General features: G+C 34.0%; 3 protein-coding genes across 7 annotated transcripts; 1 reads left to right on the top strand and 2 right to left on the bottom strand.

Moving 5' to 3' along the window:
- Positions 1 to 1,945: 1,945 nt before the first annotated feature.
- LOC100141524 (beta-1,4-glucuronyltransferase 1) lies at positions 1,946 to 6,072 on the bottom strand. The gene is made up of 2 exons (XM_001812844.3): positions 5,506 to 6,072; positions 1,946 to 2,703 (listed from the first exon to the last, which is right to left on the bottom strand). Exons 1-2 carry the CDS (start codon positions 5,998 to 6,000, stop codon positions 1,954 to 1,956), a joined length of 1,245 nt encoding a protein of 414 aa, XP_001812896.3. The 5' UTR covers positions 6,001 to 6,072; the 3' UTR covers positions 1,946 to 1,953.
- Positions 6,073 to 6,302: 230 nt separating this feature from the next.
- Positions 6,303 to 7,444, top strand: Cpap3-e (cuticular protein analogous to peritrophins 3-E). Its single transcript, NM_001168443.1, has 3 exons — positions 6,303 to 6,387; positions 6,689 to 6,901; positions 6,999 to 7,444. Exons 1-3 carry the CDS (start codon positions 6,303 to 6,305, stop codon positions 7,442 to 7,444), a joined length of 744 nt encoding a protein of 247 aa, NP_001161915.1.
- A 498-nt stretch (positions 7,445 to 7,942) lies between these two features.
- On the bottom strand, positions 7,943 to 27,439 carry LOC661089 (beta-1,4-glucuronyltransferase 1). 5 transcript variants are annotated; one of them, XM_008200480.3, is made up of 5 exons: positions 27,227 to 27,439; positions 14,434 to 14,503; positions 11,197 to 11,838; positions 9,162 to 9,737; positions 7,943 to 8,140 (listed from the first exon to the last, which is right to left on the bottom strand). In XM_008200480.3, exons 3-5 carry the CDS (start codon positions 11,755 to 11,757, stop codon positions 7,943 to 7,945), a joined length of 1,335 nt encoding a protein of 444 aa, XP_008198702.1. In that variant the 5' UTR covers positions 11,758 to 11,838; positions 14,434 to 14,503; positions 27,227 to 27,439. The 5 variants fall into 5 exon arrangements, with proteins under 5 accessions (XP_008198702.1, XP_008198701.1, XP_008198700.1 ...); XM_008200479.3 differs by lacking the exon at positions 27,227 to 27,439 and adding an exon at positions 22,121 to 22,271; XM_008200478.3 differs by lacking the exon at positions 27,227 to 27,439 and adding an exon at positions 22,056 to 22,213.
- Positions 27,440 to 27,474: the final 35 nt, after the last annotated feature.

Below are 27,474 nucleotides of genomic sequence, written 5' to 3'. Positions count from 1 at the left end.
GGATGAGCTTTAGCAAATTTTTTTTTAAAACTTTGAATTTTTTGAAAATACGAAGGAGGGGTGTTCACATTTTTTTCAATTGCTTTATTTTCTCAATTACGATAAAACTGTTCGAAAAAATGGAACTATTTTCATCCCTACCCATGTAAAATGATCCAGGGAATCGATTGCCATCGAGAAAACTACCACTTTCCTAATAGTTTTTTAGTTATGAATTTTTTTTTAATTTGACAAATTTTTGCTTTTATTTGCAATTTTCTCGAAAACTATTAGTTGAAGAACAATGATCTTTTTTGAAAAAGATAGATAATTTAAAGAGCTTTCCAACGATAATACACTTCATGGGGTTATCTCTAATAGTTCCGCAGCTATTGCTCGAGAAATGTTCAGGGTACCGAAAATCGACAAAAACTGCGACGAAAATTGAAAAAAATCAAACATCAAAAAATCGAACATATGGACTTTTTGTGGACTTTTAACAACTTTTGTGGATTGTTAAGACATGTAGAAGTCGATAAAAATTTACTGGAGTGAGTTTAAAAAAAAATTTTTTTTCACCTCTTTGAAGGTAAGTGTAATTACTCAGGGAAATTTTAAGCAAAAAAATTCAAAATTTTAAATCTCATGAAAAGTTGGTATAATACAGAAAATGAGCCGCTGAATTCAATGGAACAAACCGCATTGCTCTACGACTTTTAGTTTTCGAGTTATGAATTTTTTTAATGAATAAAATTTTTCACTATGACAAATGGCTACCCTAAATTTAGGCAAAAAAATTTAAATTTTTAATTCTTGTGAAAAATTGATATATTATGTAAATTGAGCCGTAGAATTCAATCGAACAAACCGCATTGCTCTACGACTTTTAGTTTTTTTTTTATGAATTTTTTTAGTGAAAAATTTTGATCGCCTCTGTCGCCGGAACCGTTGCCTGGAGCGGCTCCGGGTTTAGACGAAAAAATAGCTAAACTTAAGCGCTATCAGATGGTTTTTGTTCGTTGCTCTAAGTCTTACAGTTTCCGAGAAAAACGGAAAAAAAGGTTTCCATTTTAACTTTTTTTCAATTTTCAATCGCCAATTACGGCGAAACTATTAAAGTTATCAAGAAACGGAAAAATGGAGGACAACCGGAATAAAAAACTCTACAAAATGGCATAGGACTGAAGGCAATATCTCGCAAAAAAATTTTCAATTTTCAAACGCCGATTACGGCCAAACTACAAGAGCTAGGAGAAAACGCTTTTTTAGATCGGAAAGAGCACATCAAAATCTATAAGATAGAATCGGTTTTATATGATTTTGAAACACTTTAAAAATTGACCGATTTCTAAGGGGGGGGTGTTAACTTTTTTTTAATTATTTTTATTTTCTCATTTACGGCTAAACTATTCTAAAGAGTGGAACTATTTTGATTCATGCCTATGCAAAATGATCCGGGAAATCGATTGGAATCAAGAAAAGCGCCAAATTCCCAATAGTTTTTTCGTTATGAATTTTTTAAAATTTTACCTAATTTTGCTTTTATTTGCAATTTTCTCGAAAACTGTTAGTCGATGAACAATGACTTTTTTTGAAAAAGATAGATAATTTCAAGAGCTTTCCAACGATAATACATTTCGTAGGGTTATCTCTAATAGTTCCGGAGTTGTTGCTCGATAAATGTTCCGGGTACCCGAAATCGACCAAATTCGCGACAAAAATTGAAAAAATCAAACATGAAAAAATCGAACAAATGGATTTTTTTTAGACTTTTAACAACTGTAGTGGGTTGTTAAGACATATAAAAGTCCATAAAACTTTGCTAAACTGAATTTAAAAAATTGTTTTATCATTTTTGTAAAAATATATTTTCTTTATCTTTGACTAGTCAAAAGGGCATTTTAAAATACCATATAGTTACGAAAAAAATACAAAATTTAATAAAAAATCATTCGATTTAGAATGGTTTATTTCCTAAACGTGACAATTTTCACTGAAATTGTACAAGAAATTCATTTCATCCAAAAAGCGTCCACTGAGGAACTCGTTGGTTTGCTCCTGGTATTTAAACCTTCCCTCGTCATAAGTGTTTTTCTTAATCCCTGGTTTATGCACCAAGAATGCATTATCAAGTACCATGAAGTCGTAATCAAGCAGGCACATGACGTACCCTTGAGCCCTTTTATCACTCCCGCCCTCCCATGACAATCCCTCGTGAAAATAGGGCTCAGAATGAGTGCCAACATAAAACGGTTCCCACGACCGATACTCTCCCATCCTCTTCGTTGTCCGAAAAACCGCCAAATTTTTCGTTTCGTTCAGTTGCACCCATTCGTCCAAATCCGGGATGTTGTGACACATTGCACAAATATTTTCGTGGAAAGGAATTGCTAATTTTCTGGAGAGCAGTTCCCGGAGTTGGGTTTTATTTTCGGGGAGTTTTTGCCCGGATTCGATTTCGAAAACTGGCAAAGGGAAGACCCGGGGGTTGAGGGACGGTTGATTGCGGGCGATCATTGCCAGGAATTTCGGGATGAAGTCGGGAGTCGGGAACAGTTCGATGTCCAAGGGGAGGATGAAGTGGGTTTGGGCCATTTTTCGCGCTATATTTCGGGCCACGTTGATAGGATAAAGCAAGTTTTGGGAGGTTTTGTAAGTGGTTGTTTTGGTGTGATATGGGGGATTTTTTTTGTCACAATCGAAGCCTTCTTCCGGCTGGAAATTCTTGAAAAAAATCGAAAAGTCTTGAATTAATTTATTTCAATAGAACGTTATTAAATTTTTTAAACAGCCAAAAGGTCAATTAGAACTATTGCCTAGTTTCGAAATTACGCTTTTTTTAAAATTTGATTTTTTTAACGGAAGACGTAACTAATTTTTTTTACAACTACATCACATAATTCACAATTTTTTCACAGACGTACGGTGATATTTTCCTGTTGAAATTTTTACAATTGGTAGCACACTATTTGTTGCAAACATGACCAAAAGGGCATTTAGAAATATCCCCAAATTTAAAAATTATGATTTTTTTTTGAATTTATGAGCGCAATTCTCACAAAAAATTTATCATTTATTTACAACCAATCTAGTGGACTTTTTCTGGTGAAATTTGGGCAATTGATAGTCGACCACATGTTCGATAAATAGCCAAAAGGGCACAGAGCAGCCAAAACTATTTTCCAAAATAAAAATTTTTATTTTGAAAATTTTTACGAAAAAAATACAAAACAAAAAAATTAATTTTCTCTTAAAAATCCTTCAAATTGATAAACTTTTCTTGTATTTTGACCAGTCAAAAGGGCATTTGAAATTAACATGTAATTAATTTTTAGAATTTAATTAATTTTTGGAAATACACAATTCACAATTTTTTTGCACCTGTTTTAGTAATAATTCATTTACGAAATTTTCACAGTTGGTAGACCACTACTTGGTGCATAAATGGCCAAAAGATCATTAAGAAATATCTTCTAGTTTCGGAATTACGATTTTTTAACTCCCGACTGTGCTAATTTTATCAACTGTTACATTGCATTCATTATTTTTTTCCAACTGTTCTAGTGCACGTTTTCTTGTGAAATTTTGGCAATTGAGAGAACGTTATCTAAAGTATAAACCACCAAAAAGTCATAAACACATATCCTCGAGTTTTAAAATTAGAAATTTTTAAACGGTGACTTTGCCAATTCAATGGTCATCGGTTATTTGTTTTCTAAACATAAGGTTGCAGCCCAAAAATTGTAGCAAAAATTTCAAAATTGCTATTTTAAATGTGTTAAATAACGTGCCAAAAGAGCACAAAGCTAAAATGTTTGTTTGTAAAAATACGATTTTTTTTTAATTTCAAAAAAAAATTAAAATTCGGGAGTTACTACTAACTAATTTCTCATTTGAAATTTACACACTTAGTAGCCGATTATTTTCTGTAGAAATTGCTAAAAGGGCAGAAATATTTTCCCCCCACTTCTATTTTAACTCAAAAGAGCATAATTATGATTTTTTTTAATTTATGACCGCAATTCTCACAAAAATTTTATCATTTATTTACAACCAATCTATAGTGGACTTTTTCTGGTGAAATTTGGGCAATTGATAGACGACCACATATTCGATAAATAGCCAAAAGGGCACAGAGCAGCCAAAACTATTTTCCAAAATAAAAATTTTTATTTTGAAAATTTTTACGAAAAAAATACAAAACAAAAAAATTAATTTTCTCTTAAAAATCCTTTAAATTGATAAACTTTTCTTGTTTTTTGACCAGTCCAAAGGGCATTTGGACGTAACATGTAATTAATTTTTGGAATTGAATTAATTTTTAGTAACACACAATTCACAATTTTTGGCAGCTGTTTTAGTAATAATTCATTTTCGAAATTTTCACAGTTGGTAGATCACTACTTGGTGCATAAATGTCCAAAAGGTCATTAACATATATCTTCTAGTTTCGTAATTACGATTTTTTAACTTCCGACTGTGCTAATTTTGTCAACTGTTGCATAACATTCATTATTTTTTTCCAACTGTTCTACTGCACGTTTTCATTTGAAATTTTGGCAATTGAGAGAACGTTATCTAAAGTACAAACCACCAAAAAGTCATAAACACATATCCTCGAGTTTTGAAATTAGAAATTTTTAAACGGTGACTTTGCCAATTCAATGGTCATCGGTTATTTGTTTTCTAAAAATAAGGTTGCAGCCCAAAAATTGTAGCAAAATTTTCAAAATTGCTATTTTAAATGTATTAAATGTGCCAAAAGAGCACAAAGCTGAAATGTTTGTAAAAATACGATTTTTTTTTAATTTCAAAAAAAAAAAAAAAATTCGGGAGTTACTACTAATCCAATTTCTCATTTGAAATTTACACACTTAGTAGCCGATTATTTTCTGTAGAAATTGCTAAAAGGGCAGAAATATTTTCCCCCCACTTCTATTTTAACTGAAAAGAGCATAATTATGATTTTTTTTTTAATTTATGACCGCAATTCTCACAAAAATTTCATTATTTATTCACAACCAATCTAATGGACTTTTTCTGGTGAAATTTGGGCAATTGATAGACGACCACATATTCGATAAATAGCCAAAAGGGCACAGAGCAGCCAAAACTATTTTCCAAAATAAAAAATTTTATTTTGAAAATTTTTACGAAAAAAATACAAAACAAAAAAATTAATTTTCTCTTAAAAATCCTTCCAATTGATAAATTTTTCTCGTTTTTTAACTAGTCAAAAGGGCATTTGGACGTAACATGTAATTAATTTTTGGAATTTAATTAATTTTTAGTAACACACAATTCAAAATTTTTTTGCTGCTGTTTTAGTAATATTTCCTTTTCGAAATTTTCACAGTTGGTAGACCACTACTTGGTGCATAAATGGCCAAAAGATCATTAAGAAATATCTTCTAGTTTCGTTATTACGATTTTTAACAAAAAAAAACAAAAAATCGTAGAAAAAATTCAAGTTAAAACTCGTGTTGGTCGTGTCAAGTATCACAAAATTCGGGCCCAAAAATTTACCTTTTCTGGAACATGTTCCGCATCGAAAAAAATATGAAACGTGACAAACTTCGCAATAAGGGGGCTATCACAGTGGCGTAGATAGCGAATGGAGTCGATGGTGCGTTTAAAATCGCTTCCAGGGGCGTAGACGGCCACACTGATGGGTCCCTTCCATCTCTCCACCAAGATGGGCAAGTTTTCAAGGAACATGAAATCGCCTTGCGTTGTTATTGTGACACTTTCATGGCATTTGAACCGTTCTGAGGCCTTTATGTGGTTGTTCAAGACCCAAAATTGGCCGTTTTGCGTAATTTGGCTCACCATGGGCCGATCAAAACACTGGGTGATAGTCTTTATCCTTCGTAAAACCGAAACAGGGGGAGCACCGGACTCTTCAAAGTCAGTTTTTTTCATTCGGGCAATAATTTGATGAATTACAATTATTAAAACTAGAACTAATACAAGGAGCCACAAAAAATGCTGCTTTCTAAAACGGCACCTGAACACAGGCATCTAAATAGCTGTTTTTGGACAAGTTTTGACATTGGTGTCACTTTTTCGAACATTTTTTTATATACAGGGTGATTCAAAAGTGGCGGACAAACTCGTGGATTGTGAATCACTCTGTAGAGTGAGTCTGCAAAGTTTTTTTACTTAAAAAAAATCAGTGTTTGCTTTTAAATATATTTTTTTCATATATATGTGATTTTAAAAAAAAAATTTCTGTCAAATTCGAGAAACTTCATTATGCAATAAAAGTTGTTTAGCATCTTCATGATTAAGCATGAGACCTTGAGTAACAAATGAACATCGCGATGACAAGAGAAGATCTTAGTAGTATAGTTACCATGGAAACGATAAGTATTATTGTTACCATCGTTACCCTCATTGCCATACAAGGTACGCACTTGTTTTGTTTTAATAATTTGGTTATTATCAGTCAATATAATTATCATTATCTATAAATTTTAGTTAATTGAATAATATTTTTTTATTTTTTTTAAATCAAGTATGCGTCAATTTCCAAATAATGTCATTAAAATTTTCGTAGCCACCGTCGATTGTTATTTTTTTTAATATTAAAACCACGAACCGTCCCATAATGTCAAGGTTTAAAAACACCCATATGGTAGTCGTGGTACCTCTCCAAACCCATCGAGTGAAAGTGATGGTACTTTTAAATGTCACCCATCACTTCCAGGTCTGGCTCAGCGTAATTTAGGGCCCTCATCATGTCCCGAAAAAAACGGCCGTTATCCCACGTCAACTTGCGACGGCTATATCGAATGCAGGGACGGACTGGCCGAGGAGAAATTGTGCCCCGATGGGCTGCTTTTTAACCCAGCAAGTGGCCCTCAGGCCTTCCCCTGCCAGTACCCCCTTGACGTGGACTGCACTGGACGTGAACAGACCCGTAATGAATTAATTAATTACATCATTTAATTTTTTTAACAATGATAAAATAAAATTTTATCGTCTTGTATAATAAATAACTAAAATTGTCTGTCCAGAGCCGGCTCAAGCGACCGACGAGTGCCCGCACCAGTTCGGGTATTTCCGCATGGGCGACGCGACCTCTTGCGGCCAGTTTAAGAATTGCGTGGATGGGCGTGGCTTCATCTTTGACTGTCCGGAGGGTTTGGCTTTCAATGGTGACACCTACCGTTGCGATTGGCCGGATCAGGTGGCCACGTGTGACGCGGAGGCGTTTCTGGGGTTCACGTGTCCAAACGATGGGAGGAGTTTTGGGTTGGGAGAGGCGGAGTTTCGCTTTTTTAGGTCGCCGAATGATTGCCAACGATATTTTGTGTGTGTTAATGGACGCCCAAGGTTGTATAACTGTGGGGAGGGGAGGGCGTTCAATGATCTGATTGGTGCTTGTGACGGGGTGGAGAATGTCACGGGGTGTGTGGGTGGGGCGCAAGGCGGGGCTAACTTCCGGAATTATCGGATATGATTGAATAAATATTTTTGAATCGAAATATTTTTGCGTTTGTTTGCGGGAGAAGAAAAAACTCATTTTTTCCTGATATTTATTCGCATATACTGAGAGTATTCACGCTTGTGATAGTACAAAAGTAATATGTTTTATGATCACCACATCAACTCGATAAGGCACATGAACCGTACAAACGGCAAAAAATTACAATAAATTACTTAAAAATTAAGTACACAATGAGCAAAAAAAAAATAGTTACTTATGTATAATACACACGTACAAGGAATTAAAACCTATCTGAGAAATAAATAGTCAGACTTGAGACTTGCCATCAGTCGGAACAATAATAAATGAGACTAACCTAACGAAAAAAAAAACACAAAAAAATAAAATTTCGATAATTTCAAAGCAACAATTAATAACAAAAAATCCGTCCACTGTTTGAGTACATCGATACACACTAGATAATATTTCTTATGGCTTTTTGAAGCGTCGTTCGTTCATTTACACCACTAATTACACAGCACAGCCTTTTTTCACCCCATACAACACTTTCAGTTCTGGAAAAATTATCTTTTTGATGAGTTGATTGGTTTTTGCGGCCAACATTGCACGCTTTTGGTCTTTTTTGTAGACTTTTATGCCCGGTCGGTGGACGAGAAAGGCGTTGTTGAGGATGAGAAAGTCGTAATCCAACACGCACAGAGCGTATCCCTAAAAATTGAAAAAAAAAATCAAATTTTTGCTTATATCTCCGAAAGGAGTGCTCGGATCGGCGCCCTTCTTGCAAATTTGGCTTCCTCGGCTCATTTTACGTCAGATATACCTTTTTTCAAAAAAAATTGACCAAAAAAAGGACCAGAAACTTAATTGTTTCGAAATTTTTTGTCAAAATTTAAAGTCAACTGGAAAATGTCAATTTTTGGATAATTATGTGACTCAACAAAAGCTGAACCAGGCTTAACTGACGTAGAATTGTCTGACGATTCCAAATCTGTGACTATTTTTCAAGTACTTCTTGTACTTTTAGAGTTATCGCCCAGAAATTATGAATTTTAGAAAAAAAACTTAATTATCACAAATTTGGCTATAATTCCAAAACGGCACTTAGTAATTAACCAATTCTATTGTAGTAAAACGAACCTATCATTCTATATTAGCTGTCCAAATTTTATCAAAATTGTTTGAAAATTGGCCAAGAAAATAAATATTTTTGGAAATAATTATTGTCAAAATGTAAAATCAACTGGAAAATCAAATTTTTGGACCTATTTGGCACCTGAAACGACCGGAACCACTCTTATCTGACGTAAAATCGTCCCAGGATTCCAAATCTGTCACTATTTTTCAAGTACTTCTTGTACTTTTAGAGTTATCGCCCAAAAATTATGAATTTTAGAAAAAAAAACTCAATTATCGAAAATTCGGCAATAATTCCAAAACGGCACTAAGTAATTAACCAATTCTATTGTAGTAAAACGAACCTATCATTCTATATTACCTGTCCAAATTTGATCAAAATTGGTCAAAAATTGGCCGAGAAAATAAATATTTTCGAAAATAATTTTTGTCAAAATGTGAAATCAACTGGAAAATCTAATTTTTAAACATACTTGGCACCCGAAACGACCGGAACCACACTTATCTGACGTAAAATCGTCCCAGGATTCCAAATCTGTCACTATTTTTGACGTCCAATTGATATTTTTCTAGTTAATGGTAATGTAATACCCACCTGAGTCATCTTATCGCTTTTTCCCTCCCAACTCAACCTTTCGTCGTATAAAGGATCGGCATGCGTGCCTATAAAGATCGGCTCCCAATGTATATACCTTCCGTTTCGTTTCCCAACGTGAAACACCTTCAGGTCATCGGTTTCTTTCGCCATTTGCCACTCTTTCGCTTTTGGTATATTATGACAACCGGGACAAAGTTTTTTATGAAACGATACGGCAGTACCATTATTCAACATTTCAATCAACTTTGTCTTGCTTTCGGGTACTTGCTGATTGGCACTCACTTCGAACAAATGAAGAGGAAACACTTTGGGATTTTTACTGAGCAAAGGACCGCGATTTTCGGCAATCATTGCAAGAAATTGCGGAATGATATTAGGACTGGGATAGAGTTCGATGTCTGATGGAAGAATGTAGTGAGTTTGGGCCGTTTCGCGTGCAACGTTTCGACCCACATTGACCGGATACAGAAGCTTCTTCTGGTTTTTGTACATTTGACTCGAAGAAACGTTAAGAAAAGGTGGAGGAAGGGAGCAGTTGTAAAGCTCGGTGAAGACGTGGTTGTGGCGAGGAACCTGCAAAAAAAACATTTTTTGCAACTTTTGACACTGGAAATCGACTCAGAGGGCCCAAAAACCCAAATATACCGAAATTCAGAGCGATCAGAGCAAAAACACCAAAACCAAAATTTCGAAAATTTAGGTTTTTTGAATTTTCAAAATCGTCCAAACTTCATGAAACTTGCACAGTTGGTGTAGGCAGGCTTAGAGTGACTAAATATGTAATCGGTTTCAATTTTCCATTTCTAATTTAGACGCAATGGCCGAAATGTGAAAGTTTGGGTGCTAAGTTAGCACCACTACTTAGCACCATCAATAACTCGGCTCCGCCTTGGCCGAATTGTGCGAAATTTGGCAGATATGTTAGAAATATACCAACTAAGCCATGTGTGAAATTTAAATACTATAGATGAAGTAGAAGGGGGCAAAATGGAGCTCCAAACGTTGGAGATCGAGGCTACCGGTGATCCCTCAGACTCTACCAAATTTCCAACACCAGAAATGAAATTAGAAAGGGACAAAACCCCTAAAAACCTTTTTTTTTTTTCAAGAAACCATAGTCAAAAAATTTCCAATTTTTTTTTTAAATTTGGAAAAAAATCGAAAAAAATTGAGTCTCGATTACTGACTGGCCTAATTTTGCAGCCACAAAAAAAAATTTAATTGATTAAAATCACTCGATGAGTCTCTTAAAACCTGTTAAAGACAATCAATGACGTAAAACTCTTCGAAACCGCTTGATTAAGCAACAAATTTCAAGTACGAAAAATAAATTAGTCACTTCATTGTTCAAATCAAGGTAAAGATGTGCACATGACATCACACTTATCAAGAAAATCATAAAAAAATTAATTAAAAACCCACCTTTTGTGAATTCTATTTTTTATTTGAACAAAGATACTTTAATCGGCATTGCCTTGACCGATTTAACAGAAATTTACAAGATACCTTGTTACGGCCCTACATAACCACTGTGTAAAATTGGAATCTTGTATTTTTAAAACAAGCGGTCGAAAATCGGACATGGGGCTAGGGAGGCCCCCTAAAATTTTACAAAATTTTCAACTCTAAAAATCGATTCAGAAGGTCCCAAAACCCCCAAAAACCAAGTTTTGTTGCAAACGGGCCGGAAAAATTTTACGCCCAAATTTTCAAAAATCTAGTTTTTTGACTTTATTTTTGAGACTATTATAACGAAATTTAAACCAATCCTCAATATTGGGCCGCTTTGTCCAAATCTGTGGTCAAATTGTCTTAAAAATGTAAAGTTTTGACACAAAAGGTCAAGTTGTTGAAATCAGGGTGCTAAGTTAACACCCTTACTTGGTGGTGGTCATAACTCAGCTAGGCTTTGAGTGATTTGGATGAAATTTTTCGGGTATGTCTCGAGTAGGTTTAGTAGCCCGCGTATGAAATTTGAGCCCGTTCTGACGAATAGAAGGGGTTGAAAAAAATTAATAAAGTATGAACCTACTTCTTTCGGTACATGTTTCGTGCTAAAATACACATGAAACGTGACCAACTCCCGGACCAGCCCCTCCGTACAGTCCCTCAAATAGGCGATGGACTCTAACGTGTTTTTAAAATCCGTCCCTGGCGCATGCAGGGCCAGACTCACGGGCCCCCTCCACCTGTCCAGCAAAGGCAACAGATTGTCCATGAAGGAATAATCGGCATGCGTCGTATACGTCACACTCTCTTGACATTTAAACTTTTTTTCAGCCATGACGTAGTTGTAGAGCACCCAATAGTCGCCCCTTTGCTGCACCCTGGGGGCCATAGGCCGGTCCAGACACCTGGTGATCTCCTTCACCCTTTCAAACACGTTGACGACGCTCTGAGGTGTAGTGGAAGGTGCCTTGGTGGCTTCATCAAGCGGGTCCATGGGCTCGAGGGCTGCGAGATTACGCCCCGACTGTTGCAACTCGCGGATGGCCTCCGTGGCCCTACTGGTGGTCAACACATGGACGAAGAAGTAGATGGCGATGATGCCCAGTGTGCATTTAACGGCGAAAGCTTTGCGGTTGCTGTACATTTTACTTTTTGCGGCCTGGAGGTCGATGCCGGAGGTAAGAATGGAGGGACATGCCAGATGGTCAAAGGGCCGGAGAAGAGGCTGCAAAAAAAAATTGACATAATTCCCAACATTTATTTGTACAGGTGCCCCCTCACATTTTATCGAATTTTTAATACCGAAAACAGAACGAGAACGCCCCAAAACCCCCAAATACGAAATTTGGTAACAATCGGCCCAAAATAATTTTAGCGAAAATTTTCCAAAAAACCTATTTTTTGACTTTAGTTTTGATCAGATTGCGATGAAATTTGGACCACATATGGACTTTGAGCCGTTCTGAGCAAATGTAACGTTAGATTTTGATTAAATTGATTCGTTTGCGAGTAACAGAAGTGGTCGTAAAGACGCTCCAAATGATGCACGTGGGGCTACAATAGCCCCCTTTCATTTTATCGAATTTTTAGTACCGGAAATAGAACCAGAAGGCCCCAGAACCCCCAAATACCAAATTTGGTGACAATCGGCCTAAAATAATTTTAGCGCAAAAATTTCCAAAAAACCTATTTTTTGACTTTAGTTTTGATCAGATTGCGATGAAATTTGGACCACGTATGGACTTTGAGCCGATCTAAGCAAATGTAACGTTAGATTTTGATTAAATTGATTCGTTTGCGAGTAATACAAGTGGTCGTAAAGACGCTCCAAAGGATGCACGTGAGGCTACAATCGCCCCCTTTCATTTTATCAAATTTTTAATACCGGAAACAGAACCAGAAGGCCCCAAAACCCCCAAATACCAAATTTGGTAACAATCGGCCTAAAATAATTTTTGCAAAAAATTTCCAAAAAACCTATTTTTTGACTTTAGTTTTGATCAGATTGCGATGAAATTTAGACCACGTATGGATTTTGGGCCGTTTTGAACGAATCTAAAGTCAGATTAGGTTTACAATGGTTGGCTTGGTCGTAAACAGCAAATTTCGAAAATTTTGAAAATTGGGTGCTAACTTAGCACCCTACTGCCATAAATCGGCTCTGCCTCAACCGATTTGAATGAAATTTTCGCAAAACATTGCCACTATGATAGAAAGGTCGTGTTTAAAATTTGAACCCAATTAGATTATTAAGACCGGCCCAAATGGCTTTAGCACTGTTGAACTAGAAAATTTTCAAAATTTGCGTTTTCTGATCTTAGTTGTTAGATAATCGAAATTTCATAGAATTTGTCGCTAAATAAATAAATAATTATCAATATCTGCGGTTCCCAAACCCGACAGGAAATTAATTTCCTCCAAGATGAATCAATTTTTTTCCCTTTCGAGTCGACATCTAATTATTTTTCCGATTTCATCATCCGATTAATTGCTTTGCCAACAGAGTGAAACTCGTAATGTTGATCAATTTTTAATGATTCACTTTTCTAAAAATACCACTTCGGTCAAAAAAAAAAAAGATTATCAAACAACAAATTCCTCGTATGCGAATTAATTAAAAGAACAGGAATTTTCTCGAGTTTCTCTAATACTTTTCGTTGAAATGTTTGTTAATGAGCAAAAAACACGTCTTCGTTTATCTCATCAATTCGCTCAAGCACGATCGATCCAAATAATTAATCTGAATTAAGGCCAGTAACCTGTTCTTTTGAAACGAGATTTTGCAACGTTTCTTCCGTCAACAGAAAAATTTACTAATATTTTATCACAACTTCATTACCAAGAGCGTTTTTCCGCAAATGTTGACGCTGGACAATCGATTTTTACGCCGCCAAATGTTTACAATACAATACACGTTTGTTTACAAAAAACGTGACGATAAGACAAAATTTAAATTGTTGCGAAAATTTTTCAATATTTTTTTTGTCCATAGAATCACTTCTGATAATCAGATTTTGTTCAAACTTCAGACGCGAGTTACCAAGGGCCTTGGTAATGTCTAGCACAATTTTCGTGAAAATTGGACGAGGCGAAGCCGAGTTATTACATTTGTTGTCAAAAAATCGTTACATACCTGTTTTTTCACTCATTAAAATTCAAGACCATCACTTGGCTCGAGGCGTTTGGCAATCAAACCGTGAGCAAAATAAGAGAATTTCTAACACAGACTATTAGTAAAAACCCCTCTGGGATTAAAAATGACGTAGGTATTAGTGTAATCAATTAGTCATCGATAAAGTTCGGCAAGGACGAATTGGAGGACGTTCTTTTATTGAAGAGTTGTTTAAAAATTGACTAAAACAAGCCGAAGCTTCCTGTTCGAGTTCCTTGCGTATTTTTAGACCTTTTGGCTCTTCTCCAATCATTCCACCGCAACGTTTTATTAGTTTACTCAAGTCTAATTGCTCTCAGGAAATAAAATTCGAACGAAATTCGCATTTACCTGTCGGGATTGTTTCCTAACGTTATCTGCTTGATCTCAAGTCTTGTTATTTGTCAGATGGGAAATATTTATTAGAAAAAATGACTCAACAAAAGTAAAACTTTATTTTATGCATATTTTTTCCACATTGCTTTAAGTGGCGTAAAATTGGCGTTTATGGCAACATAAAATTGGCATCATGACACGCAATAATAATTTTCAAACGAAACCAAAATGAAATTTCACCACTTTCTACACGACGTTTCGACTTTCATTCATCACGTTTTTCGATGGCCAAAAATATGGTCGAGTCATCTTTGAAGAGGAAAAAAAACTCACCTTGAGCTAACACCTTGTCCATTCGTGGAAAGTCAACGAAACATCCGAAAAATTCGAAAAGGCGTGGTTTCTGCAACAAAAGAACGTCGATTATTCCAAACCGCAGGTCATTCCGAGGACATTTTCCATCTTCAAGGCGATTCAATCGATAAGAGGTTACGTCTAAAATTTAACTAATTTTTTATGTTTGTTTTGTTAATATTTGCAAGTTGTAAAAATCAAGCAATCTTCATGCTTCGGGGAGTTTTGGTCACTGAACTTTTGGGGAATCAAGGACAAGACACTTGGATGAAAGAATAAGATTGTGTTAGAATTGGCCAAAAATTTCAAACAAATTTTTTTCCGACTGTTGCAGCCAATATTTTTTAATGATGTTTTGGGAATTACTACACATTATCTAAGTCTACAATTACAAAATTTCATTGTTAAATTAAATCACGTTTGGAACATATAAATTTTTGAAATAAAATTGAAAAAAAAAATAGATTTTTGTCATCTTCCACCAAACATGAATTTTTTTCACAAAGTTCCGATAAATATTTTCGAACGATATTTTGGGAGCTCATAGTCATTGTCCAGGTCCGTAATTACTTAGAATCTCATTACGAAAAAAAGTCAGGTTCGGAAGATATGAATTTTTAAATGTAAATTGAGGGAAAATTAAATTTTTGACATCTCTCAATAACAAAAAATTTTTCAGACTTTTGCAGCCAATATTTTTTAATGATATTTTAGGAATTACTAGATATCATTTGGGTCTACAAATGTACAAAATTTCATTGTTAAATTAAGTCACGTTTACAAGATATAAATTTTTAAAATGGACTTGAAGGAAAATTAGATTTTTGCCACCTTGCACCAAACATGAATTTTTTTCACAAAGTTCCGATAAATATTTTCGAACGATATTGTGGGAGCTCATAGTCATGGTCCAGGTCCGTAATTGCTTAAAATCTCATTACGAAAAAAAGTCAGGTTTGGAAGATATGAATTTTTAAATGTAAGTTGAGGGAAAATTAAATTTTTGCCATCTCTCATAAACAATATTTTTTGCAGACTGTTGCAGCCAATATTTTTTAATAATATTTTGGAAATTACTAGACATTATTGAGGTCTACAATTGTGCAAAATTTCATTGTTAGATTAAATCACGTTTAGGAGATATGAATTTTTAAAATAAAATTGAAAAAAAAATAGATTTTTGCCATCTGGCACCAAACTTGAATTTTTTTCACAAAGTCCCAATAAATATTTTCGAACGATATTTTGGGAGCTCATAGTCATTGTCCAAGTCCGTAATTGCGAAGAATCTCATTACGAAAAAGAGTCGGGTACAGAAGATATGAATTTTTAAATTTGAGTCAAGGGAAAATGAAATTTTTGCCATCTCTCATAAACAAAATTTTTTTCAGACTGTTGGAGCCAATATTTTTTAATAATATTTTGGAAATTACTAGATATTATCAAGATCTACAAATGTACGAAATTTCATTGTTAAATTAATTTACGTTTAGAAGATATAAATTTTTAAAATAAAATTGAAAAAAAAAATAGATTTTTGCCATCTTGCACAAAACATGAATTTTTTTCACAAAGTTCCAATAAATATTTTCGAACGATATTTTGTGAGCTCACAGTCATTGTCCAGGTCCGTAATTGCTCAAAATCTCATTACGAAAAAAAATCGGGGACAGAAGATATGAATTTTTATATTTGAGTCAAGAGAAAATGAAATTTTTGCCATCTCTCATAAACAAAAATTTTTTCAGACTGTTGCAGGTAATATTTTTCAATAATATTTTGGGAATTAATAGATATTATTTAGGTCTACAACTGTACAAAATTTCATTGTTAAATTAATTTACGTTTAGAAGATATAAATTTTTGAAATAAAATTGAAAAAAAAATAGATTTTTGCCATCTTACACCAAACATGATTTTTTTTCACAAAGTTCTAATAAATATTTTCGAACGGTATTTTGGGAGCTCATAGTCATTGTCCAGGTCCGTAATTGCTCAAAATCTCATTACGAAAAAGAGTCGGATACAGAAGATATGAATTTTTAAATTTTAGTTAAGGGAAATTAAATTTTATCCATCTCTCATAAACAAAAATTTTTTCAGACTGTTCTCAATAAAATAAATTTTTAATTAGCTTTTTGCAACCTTACATAAAACATAATTTTTTCTATTTGTTATCGGTTTATCCTCGACCAAGTCACAGTGAATTTTTTCATCCAATTACCATTTTCTAACTCGATGTGTTTCAATGCACAAAACAGATGTCTCGGAGCGTTAAATGGAACAGGGAAGGTCGCCGATTGATTTAATTGACTTTCTAATTCGATTTAATTGATTCCATTACTTAATTTAGTTGAAACAAATAGGAAAATCAAATTTGTAACGGCGATAAATGCACCAACCTTGTCATTTTACTTTTACTCGACGATTTATCCCAGAAACTGAATACTTTCTAATTTGAGAAAATTTCGCAAAAGTTGATTATTATTTTTGCAGCAAAAAAACAATGCATCGCCGCTTCCTCTATTCTATTTAAATCCGGTTTTAATCTCGTTAAGACTTATTCTAGTGTTGCAAGGTCGTTTTCTGGTGTCAAGCAGATTAACTTGGCAATTGTAGAAATTTCGTTAACCTTCAGAGAACTAATTCGCTGAGCGTGTAATTGTTTGCCGATTTTCTTCGTTCAAAAACACCCCAAGAGGAAATTATTAAGGATTTTAGTTTTTCAAGTTTAGGTCACGTTTGCGACTAGTTTACACGATATGGTAATGAGATGGGACAGTTAGAATAGGTGGAAAGACTGGTTTAGATGACACGAAATTCGAGATCTGAAAACAGCAAAGATTCGAGGTTTCGAGGGTGATTCTTGATTTTTTTTCAAGGGTCTTTGGTGAATTTTTTTCCTAAAATTTCAGGAGTGAGCACAACTTGATCAGGCCTACCACCACACAAAATTTCATTCGAAACAAAAGAGTAGTGTCAAAGATACACATTTTCAAAATGTGCGTCACCACTAGTTTTGGTTATTTCAAAAACAAAGTTTTTGACAGTGTTCCGGTTCAAATTTTTTAATGAATTTTTGCCAGTTTGTAGATAACAACAAGGACTAAATCAGGCCAAAACGGCATTGTTGAATTTCGTTTACTGTCCGAATTAAAGACTTTAAAAACTTGTTATTCTAAGCGTATTTTTTTTCATTCAACTTAATTTAAAAATTCGTATCTTCCGAACCCGACACTTTTTCGTAATGAGATTTTAAGCAATGACGGACCTGGGCAATGACTATAGGCTCCCAAAATATCGCTCGAAAATATTTTTTGAAACTTTGTGAAAAAAATTCATGTTTGGTGCAAGATGGGAAAAATCAATTTTTTTTTTCAATTTCATTTCAAAAATTTATATCTTTTAAACGTAATTTCATTTAACAATGAAATTTTGTACAATTGTAGACCCAAATAATAACTAGTAATTCCTAAAATATAATTAAAAAATATGGGCTGCAACAGTCTGAAAAAATTTTTGTTTCTGAGAGATGGAATAAATTTAATTTTCGCTTAACTTAAATTTAAAAATTCATATCTTCCGAACCCAACACTTTTTCGTAATGAGATTTTAAGCAATTACGGACCTGGACAATGACTATAGGCTCCCAAAATATCGTTCAAAAATATTTATTGAAACTTTGTGAAAAAAATTCATGTTTGGTGCAAAATGGGAAAAATCTATTTTTTTTTCAATTTCATTTCAAAAATTTATATCTTTTAAACGTAATTTCATTTAACAATGAAATTTTGTACAATTGTAGACCTAAATAATGTCTAGTAATTTCCAAAATATCATTAAAAAATGTTGGCTGCAACAGTCTGGAAAAAATTTTTGTTTATGAGAGATGGCAAAAATTTAATTTTCCCTTGACTCAAATTTAAAAATTCATATCTTCGGTACCCGACTCTTTTTCGTAATGAGATTTTGCGCAATTATAGAACTCGACAATGACTATTATCTTCCAAAATTTCGTCTAAAAATATCGATCGCAACTTTCCGAAAAAAATTCATCTTTGGCGTCAGATGGCCAAAATCTAACTTCACTTCAAAAACTTCAAAAACTCATATCTTCCACACGAGACATATTTCAGTAATGAAATTTTGTGCAATTATAGCCCCATATAATGTGTATTAACTCCCAAAATATCATTAAAAAATATTAGTTACAACAGTTTGCAAAAAATTTTGTTTATGTGAGGAGGCAAAAATCTAATTTTCCCCCAACTTAAATTAAAAAATTCTTATCTCCGGAACCCGACGTTTTTTCAAAATGAAATTTTGGGCAATTATAGAGCTGGTCAATGGCTATCACCTCCCTAAATTTTGTTCGAAAATTTTAATCGTAACCTTGCGAAAAAAAATCATGCTTGGTCTCATGAACTGAAAACGTAATTTCGGCTTAACCCAAATTCAAACATTTATATCTTCCGAACTAGACATTTTTTCAAAATGAAATTTTGGGGTTTAGTATATCTGTAACAGACTCATCGGGGTCCAAAAGGGCATTTCCGTAGGTCGTTCCGTTTAGAAATTACGAATAAATCAAATCAAACACATCCTCAACCTCCCACACTTGCTCTTATCAAATAAAGCTCCCACGCATCACCGGAATTCGAAAAATCCATTTCACGAACCTCGTGCCAATTTCAAAATTGCGTCATCTATAATAAATATGTGATTTATTCTAAACGTGCGATGAATTATTTTAGCACAGTTTCGTGTCAAATATTATTTTCGCGATTTTGTTCCAAACCGCCGTTAGCTTTTCGAATTATTTACTTTTCTTATTCTTGATTTTGCTCTCTCGTGAACAGTTATAATAACGAACAATCCTCCTAATTGTCTCGAGAAGAAGTGGTCAAGTGGTTTTTTCAGCGCCTAATGGAAGAGAATTGACTCGATAAAAAAATTTCCGGTCATCTAATCTTCAAGAGTCAAGTGAAATCGATTCTTTTCAACTCCGAAATTATCGCAACAAATGCGCTTAACAATAAGCCATTAGCTCAATACAAGAAATGTCAATTATTGCGGAATCTCAACGGTTGGAAATCGACGATTTGGGTGAGTTTGGAATTTCAAAAGTTGCTAGAATTACTTCCAGTAATTGTTTTGTATGGAAGACATCTGCTTACGGGTGACTCACTCGATTTTAATGACCAGATGGGGTTCTGGGTTCAATTGCCTTGTCACACATTTATTTCATTAAACATTAACGAAAAAAATATTTTTTTAAATTCATATCTCCTACATCTTGTAATATTTTCAAACGAAATTTTGTGAGTTGGTGGGCCTGATCAAGTTGTGTACACCCCTGAAATTTGAGGGAAAAATCTCAAACCAAACGCTTGCAAAAAAATCAAATCTGAAATTTAAGTGGTCCAATTTTTTCCTGAATAAAATTTTTTTTATTTCAAAAATAAAACGTGAACATTAATGCCTTTTGAGAGGTTGGTAGGCCCCTGCCAGACCTGTAATTACCCCAAATCACGTTGCAAAAATGTTGACCATTCACAAGATATATTTTTTTTTAATTAAGTGAAGAAAAATCACCTTTTTAAACAACGTAACAAACAAGAATTTTTTTCGTAAACTTTCAATCAATATTTTTGAACGAAATTTTGTGTGGTGGTAGGCCTGGTCGAGTTGTGTACACCCCTGAAATTTCAGGAAAAAATCTCAAACCAAACGCTTGCAAAAAAATCAAGTCTGAAATTTAAGTGGTCCAATTTTTTCCTGAATAAAAATTTTTTTACTTCAAAAATAAAACGTGAACATTAATGCCTTTTGAGAGGTTGGTAGGCCCCTGCCAGACCTGTAATTACCCCAAATCACGTTGCAAAAATGTTGACCATTCACAAGATATATTTTTTTTTAATTAAGTGAAGAAAAATCACCTTTTTAAACAACGTAAAAAACAAGAATTTTTTTCGTAAACTTCCAATCAATATTTTTGAACGAAATTTTGTGTGGTGGTAGGCCTGGTCGAGTTGTGTACACCCCTGAAATTTCAGGAAAAAATCTCAAACCAAACGCTTGCAAAAAAATCAAGTCTGAAATTTAAGTGGTCCAATTTTTTCCTGAATAAAAATTTTTTTACTTCAAAAAAAAATAAAACGTAGACATTAATGCCTTTTGAGAGGTTGGTAGGCCCCTGCCAGACCTGTAATTACCCCAAATCACGTTGCAAAAATGTTGACCATTCACAAGATATATATTGTTTTTAATTAAGTGAAGAAAAATCACCTTTTTAAACAACGTAACAAACAAGAATTTTTTTCGTAAACTTCCAATCAATATTTTTGAACGAAATTTTGTGTGGTGGTAGGCCTGGTCGAGTTGTGTACACCCCTGAAATTTCAGGAAAAAATCTCAAACCAAACGCTTGGAAAAAAATTCAAGTCTAAAATTTAAGTGGTCCAATTTTTTCCTGAATAAAAATTTTTTTACTTCAAAAATAAAACGTGGACATTAATGCCTTTTGAGAAGTTGGTAGGCCCCTGCCAGACCTGTAATTACCCCAAATCACGTTGCAAAAACGTTGACGCTTCACAAGATATGTTTTTTTTTAAACTAAGTTGAAGAAAAATCACGTTTTTAAACAACGTAACAAACAAGAATTTTTTTCGTAAACTTCCAATCAATATTTTTGAACGAAATTTTGTGTGGTGGTAGGCCTGGTCGAGTTGTGTACACCTCTGAAATTTCAGGAAAAAATCTCAAACCAAACGCTTGGAAAAAAATTCAAGTCTAAAATTTAAGTGGTCCAATTTTTTCCTGAATAAAATTTTTTTTACTTCATAAATAAAAAGTGGACATTAGTGGCGTTTTGAGGGGTTGGTAGACCTGTGCCAAACCTGTAAGTACCCCCAATCACGTTGCAAAAACGTTGACGGTTCATAAGATATAATTTTTTAAATCAAGCTACAACAAAATTACGTTAATAATCATCTCCTAACAAAGAAGAATTTTTTTCATCAACTTCCAATCAATATTTCCGAATGAAATTTTAGCAGTCAATAGACGTTAACCAGGTCTGTAATTGTACCAAATCTCATTTTGAAAAAATATCAAGTTCGAAAGGTATGATTTTTTTATTTCATTTGAGGCGAGCTCAGGATTTTACGCGTAGTCATAAACAAGAATTTTTTTCGGTTAGTTCGAGCCAATATTTTTTAACGCAATTTTGAGGCCTAATAGCAACTAGAATGAACTGCAACGAGCCTTAATTGCATCATCGAAAAGTTTGCATTTTTCAAATTAAATATTTTCACGTTGGCTGAAGCAAGGTTAAAAAACAGCCACAAAACGATTAACAATTTATCCCAAATTAAACAACAAACACAAATGACATCAAATTCGTGTTATTTACCCGAAACTTAGCCTAATCTTTCCAATAATAAATTAATAAATTCCAAGAGGAAAACCACTCACTCAACAACAGAATTATCCCTTCCTCATAAATCACCCTTCACTAATCCCTCCCCAGCCATGGCGCCTCCTAATTACCCTCAACTTTCACGCAAATTCCTCAAAATTTAATGCAAGGCCCACCTTACCTCAATCAATCCCTCAATTCGAAAAAAAAACCTTTGAAATCGAACACACATTAAAAATTACATACCGGAAAAACCGATCGATGTCTCTCACTGCTATAAACACCTCTCGCGACAACGACCAACCAATGACTGAATTCAATTCTCCTCCTGCTTGAAACCCGACCACGTTTCTAACTGGTAAAAGCGCAAGACGGAGTTGATGTAATATGAAGCGAAACGGAGGAAAAATCACATAAACTACTTTACAACGCGGACTGGGGGCCTTTGAAGTGAAAAACAAGGCGAAAAATGGATTCAGAAGGGCCCAAAACCCCCAAATACCAAATTTTGTGGCGATCGAACCAGGTTGACTTTTAGACCAAATTTTGAAAAAAATCCAAAAATTGTCAAAATTTGGTTATTTCGAATGTAAAACACTAAAGTCGAGTCAATTATCGCGTTTCGTTTCATACTTCAAGTTTTAAATGTTTTTAACCGAAAAAATAAAATTTTGACTCTAACTCGGGTCCTAAATCCAAAACCAAGTCAAATTTGGGTAAATGATGACCGTTTTGGCTGAAATTTGTACCAGACGTTTTACCGTCATTGAGGAACGTGTTGCATAAATTTGGGCCCATTATAATGATTTGGGGCCTTTTTATGGTACCAAAATTAAGCTAGTGGACCAAAAAATTGAAAATTAACGAAAAATGGGGTTATGGGGACCTCCAAATTAAAAAATAAGTCGAAACATTAATTCAGAAGGTCCCAAAACCCCAAAATACCGAATTTTGGCGCAATCGGACCGAAATGACTTTAGCCCCAAAATTTCAAAAATCTCCAAAAATAATAAAAATTTTGCCATTTTGAGTGTAAAAAATATCGGGTAATGCATAATTTACCGATTTTTAGTGATTATTTCGTTTTAAATTAAAGTTATTTGTGATAACTTAAAAAATTAATAAAAAAAAAGTTTGTAATCTGTGACTTGAAATTAAAATTTAAAAATATTTGCTTTATTATAAGTTCAGTGTAACAAAAAACGTACAAAAAGCTATTAAACCAGTAATAATACATTGTTCAACGTGATTTCTTAATCGCCAATAAAGTCAATTGATCAGTTAGAAAAGAAATTAAAATCTAATACTAATAATTTATTACCAAATTTATTGCACAAAATTATACTTCCTCATGTGCACATAAATCCGGAAACAGCTAAGCAAATATTTCTGATGCGTTCGAATTTGTTTAGCAATCACAAACTCTAATTAAAAAATGATTGCAACGTCGCCTGCTTGTGATTGAAATTAATTAGATTGGATTTGAAAGTTTCCACTAGAACTGGACGAGGAGAAGTGTGAGAAAATCTGCGTTTTAAATAATGAGTAAACAATGAGAAACATAAATATTCGTTCGTTTACCTTCTCGGAATGGTATTAAAATTTAAATCCAAGTGTGCGTTGCGAGAATGACATAATGCGAATATGGGTGGAAAGTTTTACCACAAGATGGCTTTGGAAACTTTTGACCTAATTGATTACAATCATTTTTCAACTCTAAAATGACAAAATTTTCATTATTTTTGGAAGTTTTTGAAAATTTTGAACCAAAGTCATTTCGGTTCGATTGTTCCAAAATTCGCTATTTGAGGACTTTGAAGCCTTCTTAATCAATTTTTCGACTTATTTTTCAACTAGATGGCCCTTGTGACCGCATTTTGTATTGATTTTTGGATTTTTTGATCCAATATACCCAAATTAGGGGCTATCACAAGGCCCCAAATTGCTCAAATGGGCTCAAATTTATCAAATACGTTCCCTAAAGCCGACTAAATGTTTCGTCAAAATTTCGTCAAAATCGGGTAAGGTTTACCCAAATTACAGAACTTAGCGCCCTCACTAGCACCAAAAATTCGAAAAACTAATTTTCAGAGCGTAAGACTTGAAATAATGAGCTACAATCGACCAGTAGTTAAAATTTTATTATTGTCTGACGTTTTTTACACCAAAATTGCACAACTTTGATCATTTTTAGATTTTTTGGAAAATTGGGACTAAAGTCAAATTGCACCAGAATTCGGTAATTGGGGTTTTGGGACCTTCTGGAAGCCATTTTTCGACTTAATTTTCAAGTAGGAGACCCACTTAACCTAATTTTGCTTTGATAGTCAGTTTTTTGGTCCAATATATCCAAATTAAAAGCGGTAACAAGGCCTCAAGCCATTATAATAGGCCCAAATTTATACAGTATGTTCCTTAAAGACGGTTAAAAGTCTGGTAAAGATTTTTCCCAAAACGGTCTTTATTTACCCAAATTTGACAGAGTGCTAAATTTAGCACCCAAGTTAGCACCAAAATTTCGATTTTTTGAGCTAATCAACTTCAAAAAACTTGAAATCATAACGTACAAGCAATAATTAGCTCAAATTTATTTTAATCCTCCGTTTTGACACTCGAAATTGCCAAATTTTGCCAATTTTTGGAAATTGGGCCCAAAAGTCAACCTGGCGCAAATGTAACCAAAATTAATTTCTGGGGTTTTGGGGCCCTGTTGAGCTCATTTTTGGCCTTAATTTTGCAAAATTCGCACTGATTTTCGTTTTTTTATCGTGCAAAGCCACCTTGATCCAATCACCGCCTACTTCAATGAAAGTAAAGTACCCAAAATTCGGGTCAATTAGCGTAATAGGAATCCCTCAAGGTCAGGAAAAAATCCAACCAACCTAACCCACATCGTAATCCCATCTAACGGTGAAGTTGAAACGGTTATAAATTCGCAATTAAGTTATGATAATCGCGAATAATTATTACAACAAAACCCAAAAAAACACGGTTGGATTGTAACAGTACCGTTGCGTCTGTCCATATTTGATAAAAATGTGGTACGTCCAACGCCCATCTATGGACGAAATTAGAAACACGTGGTTCGACCCATATGGGTTCATCCGTAACTGATTCGTGGTAAATTTCAGTTTGCGTAAGTTGGCTTTGTAACAGGATATTGTTTCGGAGTTTGAAAAATGCCGCGAGCTCATTCCGAAGAAACGCTGACCTGTCATTAGTTTTTGGGAAATTAATTGAGAAAATTACTGCTTTCGAAGAAAAAATTCGGTGACTATTAGTTGCCATGTTGCCAGTCCTGTTTATAAAAAATACAGTAGGACCAACACAAGACAAAAAATTACCCAAAAACCAAGTACTTTTAAAACTTTTAGTTTTTTGGTTATGATTTTTTTTATTAATAATAAATAATTAATAATGAATTAAACGTTTCTCCCCCGAAATCTCAATTATTAAACCGTTCGGTCTTTCGGGAATTCAGGTAAATGTGCGTGCCGACATAATTTTTCAAATTTGGTATTTTGTTTAATGGCCCTCTTGATAATAAAAACATGACACGTCCGGGATTTATCAGGTCCGTACTCATTTAAACTGCATTTTTTTGATCGATAAAACATCAGTGTCCTTTTTTTGTGTCTGGGGTGTAATTATGGGCCCAGGTAAAATTTCGAAGTAGTGATTACACAAAGTCGTTGTTTTGTTGTCTAAATGCCAAACAAACGTTTCGAAATGTCAATTCGCTTGCATAATATGAAGACGAAAGCTGAACGGATTTTTGTTTGTAATTAGTTCATTGTGATGGAAATTTATGTATGAAATTGTGATTTAAGCCGAGCGTGTAATCGTTTTATACATCGTAGAGAAGCAGCTGGCAATCAATCGCGAGATAATTTTCAAATAAAATCAAACTTTTCAAACTACAAACTTACTACAAAATTACGTCTGGAATTTTTTACGATAATTATTTCTAATGGAATTTCTGATATAATTAGAGACAATTGGACGTACTTTCACCAGGAAAAATGATACGTAACCGTTTCAAAATTAGATATTTTTTCAACTACTACCAAGCTCAAAAAAATAAATCCCCAAGTTATCCAATTAATTTGGAATAACTCGGAAAATAAAAGACGCAAATGAATGATTTCTCCTACGTTGGCACTTCTGTTCAAGTCCTACGCTGTACCAGAAGTTCATCCAAAAATATACAGTGGGGCCAACTCAAAAAAAATTGTATGACTTTATCAAAGTTCTCAAAAACCAAAAAAAAATTTTGGTTATTCTCGATCTTTGGAGATTTTTTCGTTCTTGTTTAATGAAAACAAGGAAAAAACATGATTGTTGGTGTAAAAACATAATTAAATTCACAGAATTTCCAAAAATAATGTCATAATTTTGGAATTTATTGGTTTAATAATGTGCAATAATTGGGTTTTTGCTAAATTTTTGGTCATATTTGACAAAATTTGGAGATTTTTTTCATCCTTGTTTAATAAAAATAAGAAAAAAACTAAACGTTACAAATCAATAATTTTTCATACGTTGGTAATCCTGTCGGAGTCCATTGCTGTCCCAAAATTTCATCAAAAAATATAACAAAAATTGAAATGCAAAAAAAAACACTACAAAAGTCTAACATTTGCGTTGGCAGCCTTGTTCATGGCGTTTTGCGGTATCAAAATAATGCAGTCACTTCAACATAAAAAATAAAAATCCCCAATAAGCGTTCGAATAAATGGGAAAAAACTGCTAGATTCATCGAATAATTCTCTTCCAACCCTAAATTAGAGTTCCCTTAGATTCATTCACCCTTATTCTAATGAGAAACTCGTGTGTTATCGACCAAACAAACGCCGATGTAACCAACATTTTATGTTAATTAAATTGTGAACACGTCGAGACATTACTCAAACTAATCATAAATTATTCCGAACGGAAAACGGAAATGTAATAATGTTACGATAAGACAAAATGGCCGACTGAAACTATTTCACGAATTCGGAGCGAAAACGACTGACATTTAGCAATTTACATAGCCCACTTTGATGCTAATTAGCCCCCAAAATCGATAATTTTTACTTATGGCGAGGGTCAAGGTCGCCAAAAACGCCATCTAGTTCGAAGTATCGCCAAATAAAAAAATTATGTGACATTTCCAAATGTCAAACTTTTAATTTCGCTTTTGTTTATCCGACGCGCCATTGAGGCGCCATCTACGTGGTGGCGTTTTGCACTATTTAGCACAAATTTCTGGTACAGCTTGTATATTATTACGGAATTAAATTGTCGATTGATTAAAGTAATGAATTGCATTTTTTGTGTGAAATGTGGTAGATTGATGCAATTTCTTACCTCTCCTCCCCCCAAAAATCAAGTATCCTTGCGTTGTCGGATCAAAGCGAAAAAATAGACAATCACTGGGTCACTTGATTGATTTTGATTGCGTTTTTCACTTTTTTCGACATTGTGAGAAACGACGTTCAATTTTTTGCTGGTTTTCGACTGCTGTAACCGACACAAGATGCTTCTGGAGACTGAACCACTCACCAGCAGTCCAATAAGAACCGGCTGACAGGGACGGAGCAAGGGGGAGAAAACCC

The sequence above is a fragment of the Tribolium castaneum genome, chromosome 7 (genome assembly GCF_031307605.1).
Source record: "Tribolium castaneum strain GA2 chromosome 7, icTriCast1.1, whole genome shotgun sequence".
Taxonomy (NCBI): Eukaryota; Metazoa; Arthropoda; class Insecta; order Coleoptera; family Tenebrionidae; genus Tribolium; species Tribolium castaneum.
The sequence above is the reverse complement of the archived record's forward strand: the minus strand, read 5'-3'. Positions and strand labels throughout refer to the sequence as shown.

Bases quoted from the DNA above. Each gene is read 5' to 3' on its own strand.
- LOC100141524 (XM_001812844.3), bottom strand. From the start codon at position 6,000: ATGCCTGTGTTCAGGTGCCGTTTTAGAAAGCAGCATTTTTTGTGGCTC. The intron at 2,704-5,505 runs GTAAATTTTTGG...ATTTTTTTCAAG, and splicing joins CGGAACATGTTCCAGAAAAG to AATTTCCAGCCGGAAGAAGG.
- LOC661089 (XM_008200480.3), bottom strand. From the start codon at position 11,757: ATGTACAGCAACCGCAAAGCTTTCGCCGTTAAATGCACACTGGGCATC. The intron at 9,738-11,196 runs GTAGGTTCATAC...TTTTTTTTGCAG, and splicing joins CGAAACATGTACCGAAAGAA to GTTCCTCGCCACAACCACGT. The intron at 8,141-9,161 runs GTGGGTATTACA...TTCAATTTTTAG, and splicing joins AAAGCGATAAGATGACTCAG to GGATACGCTCTGTGCGTGTT.
- Cpap3-e (NM_001168443.1), top strand. From the start codon at position 6,303: ATGACAAGAGAAGATCTTAGTAGTATAGTTACCATGGAAACGATAAGT. The intron at 6,388-6,688 runs GTACGCACTTGT...CATCACTTCCAG, and splicing joins TACCCTCATTGCCATACAAG to GTCTGGCTCAGCGTAATTTA. The intron at 6,902-6,998 runs GTAATGAATTAA...TTGTCTGTCCAG, and splicing joins CACTGGACGTGAACAGACCC to AGCCGGCTCAAGCGACCGAC.